This window comes from Neopsephotus bourkii, unplaced genomic scaffold (genome assembly GCF_033783945.1).
Source record: "Neopsephotus bourkii isolate Nb327-2 ecotype Australia unplaced genomic scaffold, CSIRO-AGI_Nbou_v1 NB_309, whole genome shotgun sequence".
Lineage (NCBI taxonomy): Eukaryota > Metazoa > Chordata > Aves > Psittaciformes > Psittacidae > Neopsephotus > Neopsephotus bourkii.
In genome coordinates, this window is record NW_026900817.1 from 699,743 (window position 1) to 721,048 (window position 21,306).

Below are 21,306 nucleotides of genomic sequence, written 5' to 3' on the forward strand. Positions count from 1 at the left end.
TGCAGGCAGCAACCCCTAAATCACAACCACAGCATGGCACTGCTCCAGGGCAGCAGGCTCCGGAGGCAGGAGGAAGGGATAACACTGGGCTTTCCCAGAGCATCCAGGGCAGCACAGACAAGGAAAGTGGCTGGCACGGAAGCAGCATGCAACAGGGAAACTTTATTAACAGCCTCATGACAAACTCCCAGACCACAAAGGCATAAAACAGCACTGCTAGGACACGGCTGAGCATGAAACACCACAATTCTGTGCAGCTTCTGTGAGCTTTTTATCCCAGAATCATTCCTACTGCAGGAAGAACCTATTGCCCTGGCACGGTTCAGCTGAAGACACACTTGGGCAGGAACAAGTAGTCATTGTAGTGATGCATTAACAAAGCACGCTCTTCCCTACCTTTAGTAGAGACACCAGATACGCTTTGAAGGCCAGGGTGGTAAAAGAGACACTTGGAGATGGGGAATGTTTAAGTAACTTCATATCCCTTAAGCTTTGGGCTTCTTTTAAGGAGAGGGAATGGGGTGGGGAGCTTGTTTATGAGTTGCTTGGCTAGAAAGAGCCTGAAAGTAGATCTGCCTGCATTGCCTTCGGTGAGAAACCAGCTTCAGCCAGAGGAGAATCCCAGAGCTCCATTTCTGAGCCATTTCCAAAGAAAAGAGAACCCCAAAGCAGTTTCACTCTTTTCTTCTTGGGGAACGTTAACAAAACCAACCCAGGCTGCAACCTCAGCAAGGGCTGAGCTGTTCTGGGGAGCCCAAGGGAATGAAATGTTCCCAATCCTATTACAAGGCAGACAATCTCCTGGTGTCTTTCCCAAACCCACAGCCCAAGTGAGGAATTCCTTGCCACTCAAATGATTCCTTTCCCATTCAAAGGGTGAAAGCCAGCCCTGAGCAGGGGGTACCAAGCACACAAGTAACAAAAGCGTTATCCCGCCTGCTTCACCGGATGAACTTCACCCTACAGGCTTGAACCTGCTCTCCGTGGAACAGCTCCCACCAAGTTCAGGAGTGCAGGATCAAGCCTGGGGTGATGTGGCCGGGGCAGGCACTGGTGTTTCTCACTCCAGTTCCTTCACTGCTGGAATTCTGCAGCCAGTTTGTCCTAGGAAGGCAACAAAGACTTTGCTCTCTATGGTTTCCCCCCTCCCATGTAACGGGTACCGCTGCTCTCCACTCCCGGCGTTACTTCCTGAAGCTTCTCCTGCTGGACGAGGTCGTGGTGACAGTGTAGGACTTGGTGGCACCCCCGGAGGAGAAGCCGAGCGCTCCGCTGCCCATTCCTGAGCCCAGGCTAAGGCCTCCTCCGAGTCCTCCTCCCAGCAATCCACTGGAACTGGCAAAGCCACCTCCACTGCTGGAGCTGACCACGGCTGCGGCACGGAGAGAAGGAAACCAAACGTGAGCATCAGGGAGCTTCAGTCCCAGTTTGGCACCCCCAGAAAGGGCAGCAACGAGAGGAAAACTCTCTCTGATCCCTACAAAACCCTCATCTCCTGCTGCATTTTTGCCTGGAGCGTATTCTCTGTGCTAAGCCAGATGCACCCAAGGGCTGAGCAGGCTCCATCACCAGCACTCAACCTGGCTCAGGACCCTGTGCAGCATGGAGAAGCCCATATCAAACACGTTCAGCTCATCTCTTGGTGCACCACAGAGGCTGTGGGCATGTGGTTCACCAGCTCCCAACAGGAAGTAAGTGGATGGGAAGTAGAACCACTGGTTTAGAGCTGTAGACAGCACCTCCAACACACCAGCATCTCTCCAACGACAAGGCAAGGTGAACACCCAGTGCTTCCCAAGCTGGAAAGACACCCTCTAATGTCACCTTGGCACTAACTTCCAACCCAGGCAATTCATTTCCTCATTAGCACATATAAATACAGGAGGAAAGGAAGACCAATATTGCCCCAAGTTCAATTTCATACACAGGAGCTGGGGCTGAAGTCTGCCATGGAGCCAACAGCACTACCAAGGTCTGTCTTGGGGGGCTCCCATTTAAGAAGGGGTTAACTGGGCTGCAGAAGCTAAGGCAGGGCACTGAGGCTCCTGCACGCAGCCCCAGCTGGTCCCCACCTGCATTTGCTCTGTGTAACTACCATAAAGCACAAAACCAACTCACAGATGTTGACGCTGCCAACTCCATCCCCAGCCAACCTGTTGGAGAAGACAAAACACAAAGGCAGAAAGGAAGAGGCCAGGTTAGACTCTGCATTACTCAGTGCTCCCCCAGGGCCCCAGTGCTGAGGGTGAAGACAATGGCAATGGGTTATTGCTGTTGTAAATAATTCAAACAAGATACATGTGCCATGCAGCGCTTTGCTTTGGCCCTACAGTTACAGCTCTGTTATCACCTGGGGAGAAGGGGGGCTGAAAGAGCGCAGCAGCTCTGTCCTAATCCCATGGGGATTTGAGCCACTTGGGAATTTCCTGCCACAGCACTGAACAAAGGATGGAAACAACTTTTTCCTTCTTTGTATGTTCTCTCCAAGAGCATCACATTCTCCCCAGGACTTGCCCCAGTTTGGCTCTTCAGCCAAAGCACTTTGAGGACCAAAACCCAGTTGAAAGCGCACAGTCCTCTCTTCTGGAATTGGGATTGGGCCCTCAGAACGTCCCAAGCAAAGGGAACAAAGGGTTGGACCTGCCCCATGTAAAACCCACAGCTTGCCCTCACCTGCTCTCCTCTCCCTCCAGCAGCTTCCTGTAGGTCGCGATCTCGATGTCCAGGGCCAGTTTGACGTTCATGAGCTCCTGGTACTCGCGGAGCTGCCGAGCCATGTCCTGCTTGGCCTTCTGCAGGGCTGCCTCCAGCTCCTCCAGCTTGGCCCTGGCATCCTTGAGGGCCAGCTCCCCACGTTCCTCAGCCTCAGCGATGGCTGCCTCAAGCTTGGCGCGCTGCAGGGACAGAGCAGGGTACATCAGTGGGCATCAGCGGGCATCTCACCTCCTTGGTGCCCATGGACTTGTAAGCATCTCTATGTATCTGCTCAGCCCTGGAGCCTTCTGCTCAACTGAGATCCCTTAGAATTCATGCCTACACACTGGTTTGGATGCTGGATGGAGATCAGCTGCAAAGGAAGCTCATCTCCGGCCAAGTTGTGTTCTTCTCATAGGCAGACCCTACTCTCTCCACTGGCTACAACTGTGGAAGACTTTCTTCAGGGGATCCTCAGCCCACCCACACCACACACAACAGCACAACACTTGGGGTTAATGCAAGCTCAGGGTTTCTCTCCTATTTATTATGCCCCAAGAGCTTGTTTGGTGCCAGTTGGTCTCCACCAGGCTTTGATGTGAGGCAAGAGCAGACCTGCAGTTAACAACCAATGCAGACCAAAAGCATCCCTGTGGGGCCACATCAAGCTGGCAGCCCTAATGCAGCCTCAACTGTGCCCCTGCACCTCCACAAAGGCCCTGTGCTTGCCAGGGAGGCCTCACAATGAACACATGTACTTTATGCTCTCATCCATTATTCAAGGGAGCTGCACTGGGTCAGCTCTTGGCTTGTATAAGTGTGCATTGAAGCCTCCCTGCCCTGAAACCAAACAAACAGGCGAATGGATGAATCACAATGGCTTATCTCCAGCTTTGTGCACCCTGGTTATTCACCACCAGCATCCAGTCCTCAGCCATTCACTGGGCTGGCTTGAACCAGCCGTTTGATAAAGCGATAAGGGCCCTGCCACAAGCAAACAGAACTCCCATACAGCTGTAAAATTCCCTCCTGTGCCCAAACATGGACAAGGATCCCAGAAGCCAGAAGGCCCAAGGAATGTGTGGGGCCAAGAGGGAGGCCACACACAGCAGTGCCCTTTGGAGACAGCTCTGCATCACTCCCCTTGGTGCTACTGGGTCGCTTGTGGGCTCACCTAGAGTTCAGCTATAAACATACAGACTCTCACCTATAGTTTAACTACAGACAGAGAGACTCTCACCTACAGTTCAGCTACATAGAGACTCTCACCTATAGTTCTATATAAAGACAGACTCTCACCTATAGTCCAGATACATAGAGACTCTCACCCATAGTTCAGCTATATAGAGATCTACCTGTAGTCCAGTTATAGAGACTCACACCTGTAGTTCAGCTATATAGAGACTCTCACCTACAGTCCAGCTATAGATACATATAGACTCCCACCTATAGTTCAGCTATATTGAGAGACTCACCTATAGTCCAGCTATAGATACACATAGATTCTCACCTATAGTCCAGCTATATAGACAGACTCTCACCTATAGTTCAGCTATATAGAGACTCTCACCTATAGTCCAGCTATATAGAGACTCTCACCTATAGTCCAGCTATAGATACACGTAGGCTCTCACCTATAGTTTAGCCATAGATACATACAGACTCTCACCTATAGTCCAGCTATAGATACACAGACTCTCACCTATAGTTTAGCCATAGATACATATAGACTCTCACCCATAGTTTAGCCATAGATACATTTAGACTCCCACCTACAGTTGAGCTATAGATACATACAGACTCTCACCTAGTTTAGCTATATATACATATAGAATCCCACCTACAGTTTAGCTATAGATACATAGACTCTCACCTATAGTTCCGCTATATATACATACAGACTCTCACGTATAGTTTAACTATATATACATACAGACTCTCACCTATAGTTTAGCTACATATACATACAGACTCCCACCTATAGTTCAGCTAAATATACAGAGACTCTCCCCTACAGTTTAGCTATATATACATAGACTCTCACCTACAGTTTAGCTATAGATACATTTAGACTCTCACCTATAGTTTAGCTATATATACATACAGACTCTCACCTACAGATTAGCTATATATACATACAGACTCTCACCTATCGTTTAGCTATATATACATTTAGACTCTCACCTACTGCTCACATCACACCCTCACCTGCGCCTTTGCGTTTTCGATCTCCCCCTGCAGCCTCTGGATCACGCGGTTGATCTCCACGATCTCGTTCTTGGTGTTGCGCAGGTCATCCCCGTGCTTCCCTGCGGTGACCTGCAGGGCCTCGTACTGCCATGGGGAACAGAGAAAGGGGTCAGGCTGGCACTCCCGGGGCTAAAACCCCTCCCAGCCATGCCAAGCGGATGCATGGACTAACCAAAGCCTTTCTGCATCCCACACTCACCTTGCTCTGGTACCAGGACTCAGCCTCCGCCCGGCTCCTGTTGGCAATCTCCTCATACTGTGCTTTGACCTCTGCAATGATGCTGTCCAGGTCCAGGTTTCGGCTGTTATCCATAGACAGCACCACTGAGGTGTCAGAGATCTTGGCTTGCAGCTCTTGAAGCTCCTGGCAGTTGCATTAAAAAGAGTACCATTAATCATTGGCTTCTATGGGCCTCTCTTTTGGAAGGCAATTAAAGAGAGAATCCAAGAAGAAAAGGGTGAGGGAGGCAGCTAAGAAGAAGTCAATGAAAACAGTCATTAATTAGAAGGAAACAACTGAATCACATCAACCTTGCAAAGCACAAAGTAACCGGCAGCAGGAATGAAGATACTTATCAGCCACATTCTGACAGTGAGGTTGGGTTATCCCATTCCTGAGATAAACGCCCAGCATGGAATGCTTAATCCAAGAAACATGAGCATCAGCTTCACAGCAATGCAAGGGCCAAATTCCACCACCCCACCCAAGGATGCAACGTGTCCAGTTCAGTCTCTTACCTTGCAAATAATGGGTAAGATAAAGGAGTCTGGGACAAGGAGCTTTCCTTTCTGTCCCTCTCCCAACACACAAAACACCAGCACACACCAGCATTACAGCCCTGGCTGTAGCACAGGGGTTTCCCATGTTTCATGCTAACAGCATCAATAAATCCATTTCACATCCCAGTTAGGGAGAATCACTGTGACAGTTCACAGAGCACTCCACTCGCAGGTCTGGTTTTGCTCATCTAAGGGCACACTCCGTGTCTCCATCACCTCTCGCATCTCTGGAAGCAGCACATTCATTCTCTCAACCACCAGACACTGTTCTTCCCTCCCTGGTGGTGCCACACTGGAGCAGCCACCCGAAGCACAAAGGAACTTACCGCATCATAGAGAGACCTCAGGAAGTTGATCTCATCCGTGAGCGCATCCACCTTGGCCTCCAGCTCCACTTTGTTCATGTAGGCAGCATCCACGTCCTGCAAGAGTCAGAATCCACTGAGATCACTGCAGCTTTCACCACTAAGTCCACCCAGCCTCCAAAAGCAGTCACGAGCCCACCACGATCCCCAGGCTCCCTATGTCCCTCTGCCCAGTGATCCACCATGTCCTAAAAGCCATCTACCAGTGCACTCAGTGCTGCTGATGTGCAGGATCCCTTCTGTTCTGTAGATCCCTGGAACCATCTTTGCAAGCCCAGTGCCAGTCTGGACAGCCAAGGGAAGCCTTGGGAAACGTCCCAAGGATACAGCCATACTCCAGGACATCCCTGGGATCTGCACTGCTTCCTAGAAAGCCTCCAGTGCCTCCTGAGGCAGCCTTTAGCCAGAAAGGAGAGCTCAAATTCCTCCCCTGCAGTCTCTAGGCACAGCTAAAAGATGAAGGGCCAGCAAAGCAAACGTAGGGACAAAAGGGGGAGAAGGGCTGCGAGCCCTCATGGTGAGCCCCAGGGGCCAGCCCTGCACGCACCTTCTTGAGCACCACAAATTCATTCTCTGCTGCCGTGCGCTTGTTGATCTCATCTTCATACCTGCCAGGAAGGAAGGCATTGGTGAGATGTTAGAGCCTGGGGAAAGGGGAAGCATCACATCAAGAGTTACCCCGAGTGGTTTTAATCTCCCTCCACTTCTGTCTTTGTGAGCAAGCTCATCAAAGCCTGTGACCTCCCCAAGTCAGGCAGAGGCTTCCTGTGTGCCTTCTGCACAAGAGAAATGTATGCCCCATTTCCAGGGTACTGTTTGGATGAATTGAAGCCTGAAAGCTATTCTGGTCCCCAACACCACGGCCACTAACATGGAAAGCCTTTCTCACCCCTGCTTTCCCATATTCCTTAACATTCACTGTGTTTAAGAAGGTTTCTGCTCCTTATCCTCACTCGTGGATGGCTGCAGGATGGCAGTGTGGGTCCTGAGGCTCCCAACTTACCCCTTGAGAGAGCAAATACAAAAGCAGGAAGGGATGCCAGCAGGTTCAACCAATCCCTCTCTGCTGGTCTAAGCAGCTGCTGCTGCTGCTTTCACTGGGCACTTCCTTATTCCAGGCATTGGAGAACACTTTGCAGGTGTCCATCACAACACAGCCCTGGTACAAGCTGAGTGCAATGGCCCTCATTCTGCACAGAGTGACTCTGCTTCAAAGCTGCTCCAGCTTCTAGAGCTGGCTATAAGCCTTCTTCAGGTGGTCACCTTTAGAGGTAATGAGCTAGATGCTCAGCAGATAAAAACCATGCTCCGTTGGCTTTACAGCATCACTGCTTTGTTCCTGGTCTGCCTTACTCCAGCTCATGTACAGCCACTGCTGAACCAAACAGCAGCATCCTGCTGTAGGAATCCTCAAAGTCATCCAAGGAGCAGAGCAGGAGCCACCTTCTCTGGCTGTCTGGGGATTCCTGTTGCCAAAACCAGAGCACTGCTCTCTATTTACACAGTCCCTGCAAGGCTAGCACTGGCATTTGCCTTCACTTGAGCTACTTCACTTTCAACAGCCTTCATGTGCCTCCCCTTCTGCTCCATACTGGAAGCTTGCCCATCCTACTGGCACACACATGGATGTTATCCAAGGCAAATGAGCTGCATCCATTGCTATAGCAGGGTAATGATGTGCCCGTGCTGCACAGGCACAGCCTGCAGGGCAGAATGGACAAGCAGGGAGAGGGAACAGGATGGAATTGTTCTGGAAGGGTTTGTGGAATTCCTCATTTCCCAGGGGAACCCTGACTAAGCTGCCCAACCAAGGGACAACTCATGCCAGGAACTCCCAAGGTGATCCGGAAGCCTGGGGCACTCTCACACCCTGGCATGCCCTGCACCAAGCCACGTGGGCAGAGTGGATCCAGCCTGCTCCTACCCTTGCTTGCTCTGAACCACACCCTTAGGCAATGCAATTACTGGGTAAGGGACTGAATCTCATCCCCTGGAGCCTGGTGCAGGTAAATCTCCTCCTCCCTTACCCCGGATGTGAACTGAGCATCACTGTGTAAACCAGCCATAGGAAAAAGAGGCAACAGACACAGAAAGTGCAGTCCTGGCTTGGGTATTGGACTTGGAACATGACATTTCCTTCATAGAAATGGCGAGAGGCAGGTTCTGAACTCCAGTTACTACATCCCTCTGCTGCACGAGCATCTTAGGCTCCTGATCCATAGAATCACAAGAGTGGTTTGGGTTGGAAGGGACCTTAAAGCTCACCCAGTCCCAACCTCCTGCCACCCCTCTGTTTCCACTGGAGCAGGGTGCTCCAACCCCTGTGTCCAACCTGGCCTTGAACAGTGCCAGGGATGGGGCAGCCACAGCTTCTCTGGGCACCCTATGCCAATGTCCTACCACCCTCTAATAGGGAAGAGCTTCTGCCTAAGATGTAACCTAAACCCTGAAACCATGTTTCAGTTTTAACCTCTTTTCCTATTACTCCAGCCCCGATGAAGGAAAATATCTGCTTTCCTTCTCATAGCACAACCAGGGTTTGGTTGCCCATGGACCTGTAATAAGGAATTACAGGACTAAGAATGCTCCTCTGCACCTCGCATTCCTGTGCCCTGCAAGTAAATAGAGGGCTGTAATTCCTCTGGGTGCAAACCAGCTCCTTGCTGCTGCCTTGCTCTGGGGCTGAGCAGAGCAGGAAACACCATTGCCATGCACCTCCTTGGGAATGGCTGGGAATGACCTTCCCTAAGCACACCCCGGAGATTACCAGCGCTGTTTGCTTTCAGTTCCTGCTGGATCCAGTTTGCCAGCTCCCTCTTTGCTTTCTTCCCTTTTCTATTCAAGGCATTCGCTGGGTTGGGCCGCACTGGGACAAAGGCTGCTTTCTTCAGGGGCCTCCTCCCAGGCGACACGGTTTGCACTGAAAAGCAGCTTCAAAATGGCAGGTCCCCTGCTCCATTTACCTGCCCACAAAGCCAGCAGCAGCTCAGCCACTGCTGCCAACCTGCTGAGCTCCATGGGCTTCCTACAGAGCCACAGGACAAAGCCATCCCTGAGGAGACCCCAAAGCAAAGCTTAAGGGGATGGAGCCACTGGAACCATGTAGGAGCAATGCAGGCAGGAAGCCAGGCAGCTTCCCTGCACTCAGACACCTTACTATGGGTAGAAACATCTCCCCCAAGCAAAAAAGCTGGAGACATCTCGGCAAGATTCTAACTACAGCTACAACTGTGACACCAACCCAACTACATCATTACACCAACCCAATTACACCATTACACCATCTACACCATTACACCATCTACACCATTACACCACCCCAACTGCACCATTACACCAACTACACCATTACACCACCCCAACTACACCATTACACCAACTACACCATTACACCAACCCAACTGCACCATTACACCAACTACACCATTACACCAACCCAATTACACCATTACACCAACCCAACTGCACCATTACACCAGCTACACCATTACACCACCCCAACTACACCACTACACCAACTACACCATTACACCACCCCAACTACACCATTACACCAACTCCACCATGACACCAACTCAACTACACCGTTACACCGACCCAACTACACCGTTAGACGGGGAGATGATACGTTACTTGGTCTTGAAATCCTCAACAAGATCCTGCATGTTCTTGAGCTCGCCCTCCAACCGCCCTTTGTCGTTCAAGAGCCCGTCGAGCTGCCGCCGCAGGTTGCTGATGTACGTCTCAAACATGGGAGCAATGTTACTGCGGGTGGTTTTCTGGTCCTGGAGGAGGCTCCATTTGGTCTCCAGCATCTTGTTTTGCTGCTCCAGGAAGCGGACCTGGAAGACGATGCGGGGTCATTTGTGAAAGCAGGAGGAAGGGGGAGCTGCCTCAGAGCTGATCCCGGGGGAAGGAAAGGCAGGGGATGGGAGCTGAAGGATTTAGATTGCCCACAGGGAGCACTGTGAGGGGGATAAAGACCAGGAGGGAGCAGTTATGACTTCAAGGCTTTGGAGGAACTCAAGATAAGCAGATTGACAGAAGCCATCCACAAAGCCCAGGCAATCACCCAAACTCCAGGTCTGGATTCCTTGCATGTCAAAGATGCCAGAGCTGAAGTTTACACAGGCCATAGGATCAATTAGTGCAAGAGAGCAAAGCCACAGGGTGCAGGGCAGTGCAAACACAGCAAGGTCTGACTTACATCAAGACCTGTTTCTACTGGGAGGATTCCTCTCCAGGAGGCCCCCTCCTCCCTGCATTTGGTGTGCTTGGGTGCAGACTGGATCTTAAAGCCTGCATCTACATTATGGGCAACAGCTAAATAAACTGAAGAGGCTACTGGTCACCCACATTATGGGCAAGAACAGCTAAATAATAGGGGACACACACTAAAGAAAAGCTATTTCCCATCCCCATTACAGGTAATAGCTAAATGAAAGGGGTACAAAGCAGGCCTAAGCAGGGCAAAACCCTTTACAGAAGGCCATGGGTAACTACAGAGGGCTTTAATAGGAGTTATTGTATTGCAGCAGGCAAATCACACCGGGCTCCTGCGGACCCGATCCTGAGCCCATCCATGAAGCCCCCATTGGATTAAGCGAGCTTCAGCCCAGATTTGCCCACCGGGATTTCCCCAGCAGCTCACCTTGTCGATGAAGGAGGCGAATCTGTTGTTGAGGGTCTTGATCTGCTCCTTCTCCTCCTTGCGCACCCGCTGGATGTTGGGGTCGATCTCCAGGTTCAGGGGCGTCAGGAGGTTCTGGTTGATGGTGACCTCCTGGATGCTGCCGGAGCCGGGCGCCCCAGCGAGCCCCATGCCCCCATAGCCGTACCCCGAGCGAACGCTGTAGGCGCTGCCCCCGCCCAGGGACACCCGCTTGCTGCCGGAGCCCAGGCTGTAGAGGCTGGAGCTGCCGAAGCCCCCAGCCCGGCTCAAGCCGGAGCCGCCTCCGAGCCCGCGGGTGGAGGAGACGGTGCTGACCCGCACGTGGCTGATGCCAGGGCCGGCGGCAGAGCGGGAGCTGAAGCTCACAGAGCGGGACATGGCTGCTCCGCGGTACCCAACGCCTCGGGGCTCAGGGCAGCGGCGCTGGAGCGCAGGGAGTGAGCGGAGCGGCCGCCGCCTCCCCTTTTATCCGTTAGGAGAGCGGGGCTTGGCCCGAGGGCAGGAGAGGAATCGGTTTACGGCGGGGAGCTGGGAGTGCCCGGCAGCGCCCACCCCCTGCCTGCGGAGCGAGCGGAGGGAAGGGACGGGCAATGAACAGGCAAGGGACAGGGAAGGGACGGGCAAGGGACAGGGAAGGGACAGGCAAGGGACAGGGAAGGGATGGGCAAGGGACAGGGAACGGATAGGCAATGAACAGGTAAGGGATGGACAAGGGACAGAGAAGGGATTGGCAAGGGACAGGGAAGGGATGGGCATGGGACAGGGAAGGGATAGGGAAGGGACAGGGAAGGGACGGGCAAGGGACAGGGAAGGTATGGGTAAGGGACAGGGAAGGGACAGGGAAGGGACAGGGAAAGGACAGGGAACAGATGGGCAAGGGACAGGGAAGGGACAGGGAAGGGACAGGGAAGAGATGGGCAAGGGACAGGGAACGGATGGGCAACAAACAGGTAAGGGATGGGCAAGGGACAAGGAAGGGATGGGGAAGGGATGGGGAAGGGACAGGGAACAGATGGGCAAGGGACAGGTAAGGGACAGGCAAGGGACAGGGAAGAGATGGGCAAGGGACAGGGAATGGATGGGCAATGAACAGGTAAGGGATGGGCAAGGGACAGGGAAGGGACGGGCAAGGGACAGGGAATGGATGGGCAATGAACAGGTAAGGGATGGGCAAGGGACAGGACACACCTGGTGCTTCCCTTCATCTCCGCCGCAGGGGATGCCACCCTGGAGCCCATGGTAAGGGTTGTAACGGGACAGCTCCAATCCCCCTGTCCTCAAGGCTCCTCCATTCCTCTGCACTTGCCTAAATGGAGGTTGAAATGAGAAGGAATATGGACTGATTTGTAACACTCTTCCAGTAACACAGCAGGAAAGAGGGAAGAGGCCTCAGCTCAGTGAAGAGAGGGATATGGACTGATTTGTAACTCTCTTGCACTAACACAGCAGGAAAGAGGGAAGAGGCCTCAGCTTAGTGAAGAGAGGGATATGCACTGATTTGTAACTCTCCTGCACTAATACAGCAGGAAAGAGGGAAGAGGCCTCAGCTTAGTGCCTGGTCCAGCTTCATTTAACACACAGCAAAGCCAGCCTCAGCCTTGCTCACTCACCCCATGCTCTGCCAGCAGCAGGGCAGACCAGAGATGCCACTGCTGGCCCTGGGTTTGCTTTCTCTCTCCTGTTCCAGTTAACATCAAGGTGGTTTGGGCGGGCAGCACCGTGCTCATGGAAGCAGCCAACACTGGTTCAGGCTCCAAAGGAGACAGGTTTCTGCTTATATTCCTGTGCAGGAGAGGCAGAGACAAGAATGAGCTGCATGGGCGAATGCAGAAGCCTGGAAGGGACTATCGGGTTGTAAATCCTCCATGACATTTCAGAGTCTGGCCTGAATGTGTCACCCTTCATCTCTCCCCCTCATCAGGACAGCCAGATAGCGCTGGTTACACGTTCTGGCCACAGCCTATTACAAGCATGCACTTCCTTCCTTGTGGGAGATGGGAGCTGGCTGGAGAGCCTGCTTGCTAAGGGGAATTCTCATTCTGAAGAAGGCAAAGGGGGAGGTTGAGCCAGAGACATCCAAGGCAGGATCCCCCCTGCCCTGCAGGCTGGCTCGGCTTCCACTGCAGAACAGATACAACCCAGTGCAGGCAAAGCACACTCCCAAGTTACACACACCCAGGTTTACTAATGGCTGATGGGGTTCCCTTTACAGAGGTGCAGGTGCTTTGAGCTCACAGAGCTCCCTTGCTGCTCCCTGCCTTGTCTCAAGGCACAGGGGTTGAACTGAGCATGATGGAGATACGCTACCAGAAAGGCAAAGCTGCTCTCAGCAGCCGCAGCAGGAACAGCAGCTCAGTGCTTTGCACTGTCAATGGAAATCCATCCCCTGATCTCAACCACCACGCACAGCACCACTGACTTTAGGTAAGGATGAGCCCATCTCCCATTCAGAGCTGAACTGAGCTTCCCTCTGCTTTGCACTGTCAATGGAAATCCATCTCCTGATCTCAACCACCACGTGCAGCACCACTGACTTTAGGTGAGGATGAGCCCGTCTCCCATTCAAAGCAGAACTGAGCTTCCCTCTGCTTTGCACTGTCAATGGAAATCCATCTCCTGATCTCAACCACCACGCGCAGCACCACTGATTTTAGGTAAGGATGAGCCCGTTTCCCATTCAAAGCTGAAGGAGAGCCTCAGGAGGGCCTCATTCACCTTGCTGCTTCACTCCCCACTCCCAGTATCACAGCTAACCCAGATCCCCTGCACCCATCCTGCAAAGGGAACATTCCCCATTGAAATCCGGTTTGAAGGCAGGTTAAGTGAGAGCAGGATCCGGCAGTGGCGAGCTGTCACGAGCAGTTTTGCTTGTGTTGCTGGGTGCCATGGTGACACTCCGGAGTTTCACAACCCAACAGGCTGGTAAATACTTCCAAGCCCATTGAAGTGACCTCCAGGGATTCAGGTTTGGTGGCTGCTGAGACACCCTCCTGGGGAAGTGAATGCTTTGACGTTGTTGGTGTTGGAACTGTTGTGTTTGGTGGCCCAACAAGCCAGCCCTGCACACCCCGAACAGCCCATCACTGCGCACCGATGCTCACAAAGCCACTGAAAGGGTCACAGATGCCAACTCCCTCCCTAAACCCTTGGGAAAACAAATCAAGGTCTCAATTCCAGCCCAGAAAGCGCAGGGGGATGTAGGCAGGGAACCAAATGTGGTCCTGTCCTAAGGGAAGAGGAAGGAGTCTTTGCAGGCGAGCAAATCTGTGTGTTAAGAACACGCTCAGCAGCGACAACCCGCTGCTTCCCCATCTTCTGCCCCTACCCCAGGGCTACCTCTTGCTGTGTCTTTAGAGAACAGTGTTTGGACTGAAACCCTCCTGGAGCAGGGAGTGCCCCTGGCTCTGGTGTTTGCACAGCGCAGCCCCAGGGTTGCGATTGCTGCTCCCAAGTGCTTCGGAGCTGAGTCATCAATTCCTGAGCGTCCCAGCACTGAGCAGGGCTGCGGTGGGCTCACGAGGGGGGTATCACGATAGCACTGATGGGGGTGTCACGATAGGGCTGTCAGGACACTCTCAAGCTGTTCTTGCTAACAGCACCCAAAAGCAGCACTTCCACCACCACCTGCAGCCCTACAACCCCCCTGTGCTGTACCCACAGCAACCCCTTCCCGGATCTCCATAGCCTCAATACCAAACATTCCCAGCTCATCCCTAATTCCTGTGACTCCAGAGGGAACTTCCCAACCGCAGGCCCCATGTGCTGACAGCCTGATGAGCCCTGCTCGAGGAGGTGCTTATCTCCCAGGGGGTTTTATTGCTTTATGTAGTCCTGCTGCCTGTGTCACTGGGGCTGTAAAGCTCCATATAATGACGCAGCTCTTCGGAAGGCTCTTCAGGAAGGCACCAGCAGCCTGGGCCTTTGTTCCAAAGGTTGGTACCTCACCATAGTTATTGCCTGGCAACAGGAACCCTCCAGCTATAACACAGGGCCTTACATCTCCTAGGTTCACCCATTGGTGTCTTTCAGTGCTCTGCCACTGCCCATTCCCAAAACACTTCACTGGCTCTTTAGAACCTGCTGTGATTCCCCTGTTAATGTGAAGTCACCCCCTTTCACTGGATAAACTGAATGGGTTGAAGGAGGGGATCCTGCCCCTCTGTTCTGCTCTGCTGACACCCCACTGGCAGCACTGGGTGCAGCTCTGGTGTCCTCAGTATAAGAACATGGAGCTGTTGGAGCAAGGCCAGAGGAGGCCAGGAGGATGCTCAGGGGTTGGAGCAGCTCCCATAGGAGCCAGGCTGAGAATATTGGGGCTGGAGAAGAGAAGCTGCGTGGAGAGCTCAGAGCAGCTTCAGGGTCTGAAGGGGGCTACAAGGATGCTGGAGAGGGACCTGCATCAGGGACTGGAGCAATGGGACAAGGGGTGATGGGTTCAGACTGGAACAGGGGAAGTTCAGGTTGGAGATAAGGGAGATCTCCCCTGTGAGGGTGCTGGGACACTGGGATGGGTTCAATGGAGAAGCTGTGGCTGCCCCATCCCTGGCAGTGCTCAAGGCCAGGTTGGACAGAGCCTCGGGTGAGGGCTGGAACCGGGGTGATCTTCAGGTCCTTTCCAACCCAACCTATTCTGTGATTCTGAATCTTCACCTATTTCATGACCAAGCGGCTTTCCTGAGCACTTGAAGCCACCCCGTGGCCTCTCTCCGCTCCAGTGCCCTTGGCACGAGCATCAGTATTGTTCGTGCGGCGCCTTCATGCAGTTCTACACGTGGAAACTGCATTTTACCCTCACTCCTCCAGCCCTGCAGCTCCCAGAGCCTCAGGCCTCAAGCTCAGGATGTCTCAATTCACCGGCTCCCACCTAAGCTCCACCGTGTCTCCTTCCTGCACCAAAGAACAGCTTTGGTATAAAGGGAGGCATCACAGGGACCAGCAGGAAGAGCTGGACACAGCTTGCCTGGGGTGGCAGAGCCACCTCCATGCTCATAAGGCTGATGGCAAGCTCCTGTCCCTGCAGGAGCTCTGGGTCACCTCTGCTCTGTTGAGGCTTGGAGGCTCTCAGCTCCTTGCCACGTATTCCAGCACCAAGAAACACCTCTTTAAGCCAGAACTGGCCACGCTTGTTCTGTTCCTGAAGCCCCCATAAAGCATCACTCTAAGCCTTAGATAACAGCACATGTGTTACAGTGAGGTTGTAGTGAGTGGGGTCGGTCTCCGCTCCCAAGGAGCAAGGGATGGGACAAGAGGAACCGGCCTCAAGCTGCACCAGGGCAGGTTTAGATGGAGCTGAGGAACAATTCCTGCCCCAGAGGGTGCTCAGGCATTGGAACAGGCTGCCCAGGGCAGGGCTGCAGGCACCGTCCCTGCAAGTGCTCACACACATGGGTTAGTGGTGGCCTTGGCACTGCTGGGGTAAAGTGCTGTGGCTGCAGCAATGGGAACCTCTGCACGTTGCCATAAGCATGGACAAAGCAGCAAAGCCAGTCCATGCAGGGCTGTGGGATCCCTCCTGGGGACAGCAGATCCTCTCTGTGCCTGACACTCAGGGGAAGCATCCCAGCCATGGCCTTTCCCCCCCTCCAGCCTATTTTACATTCACCTACAGCTGGGTTGTTTCCCCTCTCCCCCAAATTACCAGATCTTATGATTACAAGAAAACATGAAGGAATAACTATAAATATCGTTCTAATTATGTATAATCATAATTACATGGATAATTTTTACATGAAAGTTGAAAGTCACTCCCACAGCTGAAGCCTGAAGGAAAAACAACCAAACAAACACCTCAAAACACCACAATTCCCAGAGTCAGGGTGGAATTGCAGCCCTGGCAATGCTGGGCTCAGGTCTTCTGGAATCGCACGTATCAGGAAAGAAGGGAAAACCCACGTTCCATCCCCACAAAAATCCCCCAGGACTGGGTGGTCAGGGATGGGAACAGGCTGCCCAGGGCAGGGCTGGAGTCACCGTCCCCAAGTGCTCATGCACTGTGTAGATGAAGCCCTTTGTGACATGGGTTAGTGGTGGCTTTGGCAGTGCTGGGGTGGTCCTAAAGGTCTTTTCCAACCCAATCCTATGATTCTCTGACTTCTGAGTCCTGCCCATTGGATCGGTTGCTCTGTTCAAGTTCCTACCAGCTGAGCTGATCTAACTCCTTGGGTACTCACACAATAGAGCAGGCAAGGTCAGCTCACATCAGAGTCCAGCTATCTCAATAATACATGCTGGCCAGCCCCAAAATACAGGGCAAGTATATCTCCATGCTGTGGCCATACTTCTTCAGCCTCCAGCCACCAGCTGTTTAACCCTTCCCAAGGTGGAGGTTGCATCTTGACCAGCACATTTAACCGCTGCTGATGCTCCTCTCTCCCCATTACTGCTCCACTCCTTGGTTAACTCAGCCCTGCTCACTCCAGCCCGCGGCCATGAGATTGCACATGGTGTGAGGAGATCTTCCCCTGTTCCTCTTTTAATTAACCCCATTGCAAACGGATGTGTCCCATTCGGAGCAGATGGCAGCCGTGAGGTCACCTCAAGGGAACACCAGTTCACGGGAGCTGAAATCAAAGCAGTGCAGTGACGCTCAGCGCTATTGCAGGAGTCTGTGGGCCTGATTCATGTCTGGGTTAAAGGATAATGCTGCCAGGTGAACGGAGCAAGGCAGGAGAGGGATGACCCAGCACAGTCATCAATGAAAAATGCTCTTATCAAACCTCTGTTTTGTCTGACACAGCTTGGGCAGAGTCAATGGCACGCCGCCACCTTGCATCAAGTGATCCTCCAAGCCCAGGGAGGATTAAGGTCTTACTTCCCCCAAGCATCCACCATGGCACCCATCCCAGCTCACTGCCTTTGTACAGCCCCTGGCACAACGCAACAGTGCACAACGATTCTTAATAGCAGCCCCGACACAACCACCTTCACCCTGGTGCCTCCACGGGAACAGAGCTGCTCCACGGGAACAAAGCCCTGGCCCCACTCACAAATTCCAAGAGCTTTTGGAAAATCAAAGCTGTCCAAACACATTTGTCACCCCCAAAGCGCTCCTAAGGAAGCAAAACAACCAAGGCAAACACGGAGCTGCAGGTAGTGATTTCGAGATCAAGTGTCCTGCAGGCAGGAAGTACGTGGGAGAGGCAGGAGTAAAACCCGTCTCGCCTCCCTCCGCTCCCTGCACAGAGTGACACGTTGCCAAACACAGGCTGGGAGTATTCCTTTGAGTCTTCAGGCCATTGGGTTGCAGAAACTCCATCACATTCAGTGGAAAGGGTCCTCCTGAGGCCGAGGGCGCTTTGCATCAGTCAGAGCCAGGACAAGCACTGGGGATGTCACAACAGGGATGTTTTCCATGCAGGAAAGGGCAAATCAAATGCACACCATTAATTTGCCCCAGGGATTTGATTGGGGCTGTAACACCAGGCTCTCTGCTTGCAGAGGGTGGGATCCAGCCCATCCAGGGGTTTTCCTACCATTGCAAACACAGGAAACACAGGCACAAGAGGATCAGGCTGCCAAGCTCTGCGCTTCACTCCTTCCTACCAGCCTGCTCTCACACCAGCCTTATCTCAGCATTCCTATCTCACCTCCAGAACCCAGCCTTTAACCCAAACAGCAGAGCTGGAAGCTTCCAAATGGGAGGCAAAAGGAAGGCACAAGCCCCCTTTCCTTTGGTCTTCTCCCAGCTTGGGACTTGGTATCAGGTTTTACAAGTACGAGCAAAGGGCAGGATTGCAGCCTTGGACCTGTCAGGGAGCCCAGCCCTGGGTGCTGATGGCAGCAGAGGGTGTGGTGGGGCTGTCAGGCACCAGCACAATCAATACATTCAGCGATGACAATAATCAGCATCATTATCTGGCACCTTCCCACATCCCCTGTGACAGGAACAGGGCCTGTGGGAGGAGAGGGAAGATCAGGTCCAGCATCGCATGGACCTGGGGCTACCCCCGGCCATGCTGCTGCTTGGAGAATCCTCCTCCAGCCCCAGCACCCATCCACACCTCCAGCAACAGGACATGGAGCTGTTGGAGCAAGGCCAGAGGAAGCCAGGAGGATGCTCAGGGGCTGGAGCAGCTCCCATAGGAACCAGGCTGAGAACACTGGGGCTGGAGCAGAGAAGCTGCATGGAGAGCTCAGAGCAGCTTCCAGTGTCTGAAGGGGGAACAAGGATGCTGCAGAGGGACCTGCATCAGGGACTGGAGCAATGGGACAAGGGGTGATGGGTTCAGACTGGAACAGGGGAAGTTCAGGTTGGAGATAAGGGAGAAGCTCTTCCCTGTGAGGGTGCTGGGACACTGGGATGGGTTCAATGGAGAAGGTTTGGATGCTCCATCCCTGGCAGTGTTCAAGGCCAGGTTGGACACAGGGGCTTGGAGCACCCTGCTCCAGTGGAAGGGGTCCCTGCCCATGGCAGGGGTTGGAGCTGGATGATCTTAAGATCCTTTCCAGCCCAAACCATTCTGTGATTCTATGATTCAATGAGGACAGTGCGGGATGAGAGAGACTTGGCAGGGAAAGGAGAAGAGAACAGGGGAAGGAAGAGGAGAACAGTGCCAGGAGTGAGACCAGCTCCATGCAGTGCTGAGGATGCTGCTTCCTTCCCGCACACCACAGGCTGCAGAGCTCCTCAGTGCAGGGTCTACAAAGAGGCACAAGGGCCCTTGAAGCCAGGACTGAGCTCCCAGTTCCCTACGTGCACCCAGCATGAATCAGTGGTGCAGGATTTCACCCCAGGAGATAAAAACCAGGGTGAATCAGTTCTGGTCCCAGATTTAAGAGGGATTAAGCCTCGCTCCTGGGCTCAGCACTGGCATGGCCCTGGCACACACTCACACACATGGGGTGTCTCATGGGCACACGCAGCGGCTGTGCTGCATCACACTGTCCCCTTAGAGCCAAGCTGGAGCAAAGCAAGTGGGTGATGCCTTCCCTGTGCTTGGCCCCATGCCTGTGCCTCCTGCTTGTTCCAGACCTGCTGGGCTATGCTATAGGGCACAGCGTTTGGTACCAGCCATCCCCTCGCAGCCACATCAGGATGGATGCGGCTCCGGATGCTGCAGTGCTGAGAGCAGGAGCTCCCCAGCACCAAACCCACCCACTGCAACTGCCCCTCTGAGCAGAGCCCTGCTGCTCCCCACCGGTGTGCAGGGCTTGGGTTGCATCATGTAGGAAGCAACAAACCACCCTGGGAAGGCTGAAGGAGGCACAGGCATGGCTGAGAGCCTGCTATGAATTCATTCTACAGGTGCTGGTGGCACAAGGCAAGGAGCGGGAGACTGAGCTCCAGTTCAGTCGTGCCCATGGCAGGGGGTTGGGACTGGGTGATCTTAATGTGCTTTCCAATGCAAATTACCCCTCAGTTACACAGCAGCTGCACCAAGCAGTGGCACCATCCCCAGGCTCCCATTCCCACCCTCTCCATGCCCCTGCTCCCAGCTCATGGCTCCCACCTGATGCCAGATGCAGCAGGAGCCCAAATCCCTGTTCTCACTGGGAAAAAGAAACACCCAAAGAGATCCCACCTCCGGTGCCATCCCTGCTATGTCTGGCTCATCCCATACGCTCATTTGAGGAGAGAAGCCACTGCAGTGGCATCGCTCTGATCAGCCTCCAGTGCCCACCTTGGGGCCAAATGGTCTGCAGTTCCCAACGCAAACGTCCACCTTCTATGACTTTGATGCCTTGGGTCTTCAAGATCCCAGTGGATTTTAGCCTGAGAACCTCGTGTTGCAAAACAGGTTGGTGCCCTCATAAATATCCACGCAGCTCATTACGAGCTGAAGGCTCTTGGTACCCACTGACACACAATACATCATTATTAGTGCTGCAGAGCATGTGAGAATGACAGACAATGCAGAAACAAACTGCCTAATTAAAAGTGACAGAGCCAGATTGGAATCAGTGGTGGATACTGGGTGCTGTCGGAAAGGAATGAAGTCATTGGCTCAGGTGTGGATTGAGAAACACACCCACAGTAACTCCTCACGTTGCATGGCTCAGTTACGCTGGTTTTTATAAGCTGGGACATTGAGAAAGGAGAAGTCATTTGCCAAAGTAACAGGACAGGTTCCTCTGGGGAAGGAATTGTTCCTCAGCTCCATCTAAACCTGCCCTGGTGCAGCTTGAGGCCGGTTCCTCTTGTCCCATCCCTTGGTCCTTGGGAGCAGAGCCTGGCCCCATCCTCCTGTCACTTGTAAGGAGCCATAAAGTCACCAGTGCCCAGTGCAGGGGCACAATCCCTGCCCTGGCCCTGCTGCTGCACTGGTGCTGAGCCAGGCCAGGATGCTGGGGGCTCCCTGGGCACAAGCTGCTCCTGCTCAGCTCCATCCATCCAGCTCCTTTCCCACGAGCAGTTTCCAGCCGCTCTTCCCCAAGCCTGCAGCGTTGCAGGGGGTTGTGGCCCCAGTGCAGGACTTTGCCTCCTTGAACCTCACCCCATTGGCACAGCCATGGATCCAGCCTGGCCATAGACAAGGGAGGATCTCACTCCCAGAGCTGCTTCCCCAGCAGGGCTGGCCGGTATCACGCAGGCTCTTGGTACAGTGC

General features: G+C 53.4%; 1 protein-coding gene across 1 annotated transcript; it reads right to left on the minus strand.

Annotated features, from left to right (window-relative positions):
• Nucleotides 1-216: 216 nt before the first annotated feature.
• LOC133208942 (keratin, type II cytoskeletal cochleal) lies at nt 217-11,320 on the minus strand. Its single transcript, XM_061347216.1, has 9 exons — nt 10,741-11,320; nt 9,723-9,931; nt 6,637-6,697; nt 6,051-6,146; nt 5,144-5,308; nt 4,903-5,028; nt 2,674-2,894; nt 2,119-2,153; nt 217-1,372 (listed from the first exon to the last, which is right to left on the minus strand). The coding sequence occupies exons 1-9, from the start codon at nt 11,137-11,139 to the stop codon at nt 1,185-1,187; spliced, it is 1,500 nt and encodes a 499-aa protein (XP_061203200.1). The 5' UTR covers nt 11,140-11,320; the 3' UTR covers nt 217-1,184.
• Between the last annotated feature and the right edge of the window lie 9,986 nt (nt 11,321-21,306).

Excerpts from the sequence above, each read along its gene's own strand:
- LOC133208942 (XM_061347216.1), bottom strand. The coding sequence starts at position 11,139 with ATGTCCCGCTCTGTGAGCTTCAGCTCCCGCTCTGCCGCCGGCCCTGGC. Across the intron at positions 6,698-9,722 it reads GTTGAGGATTTCAAGACCAA|GTATGAAGATGAGATCAACA; the intron begins GTAACGTATCAT and ends CCTTCCTGGCAG. Across the intron at positions 2,154-2,673 it reads CTGGAGGGAGAGGAGAGCAG|GTTGGCTGGGGATGGAGTTG; the intron begins GTGAGGGCAAGC and ends CTTCTCCAACAG.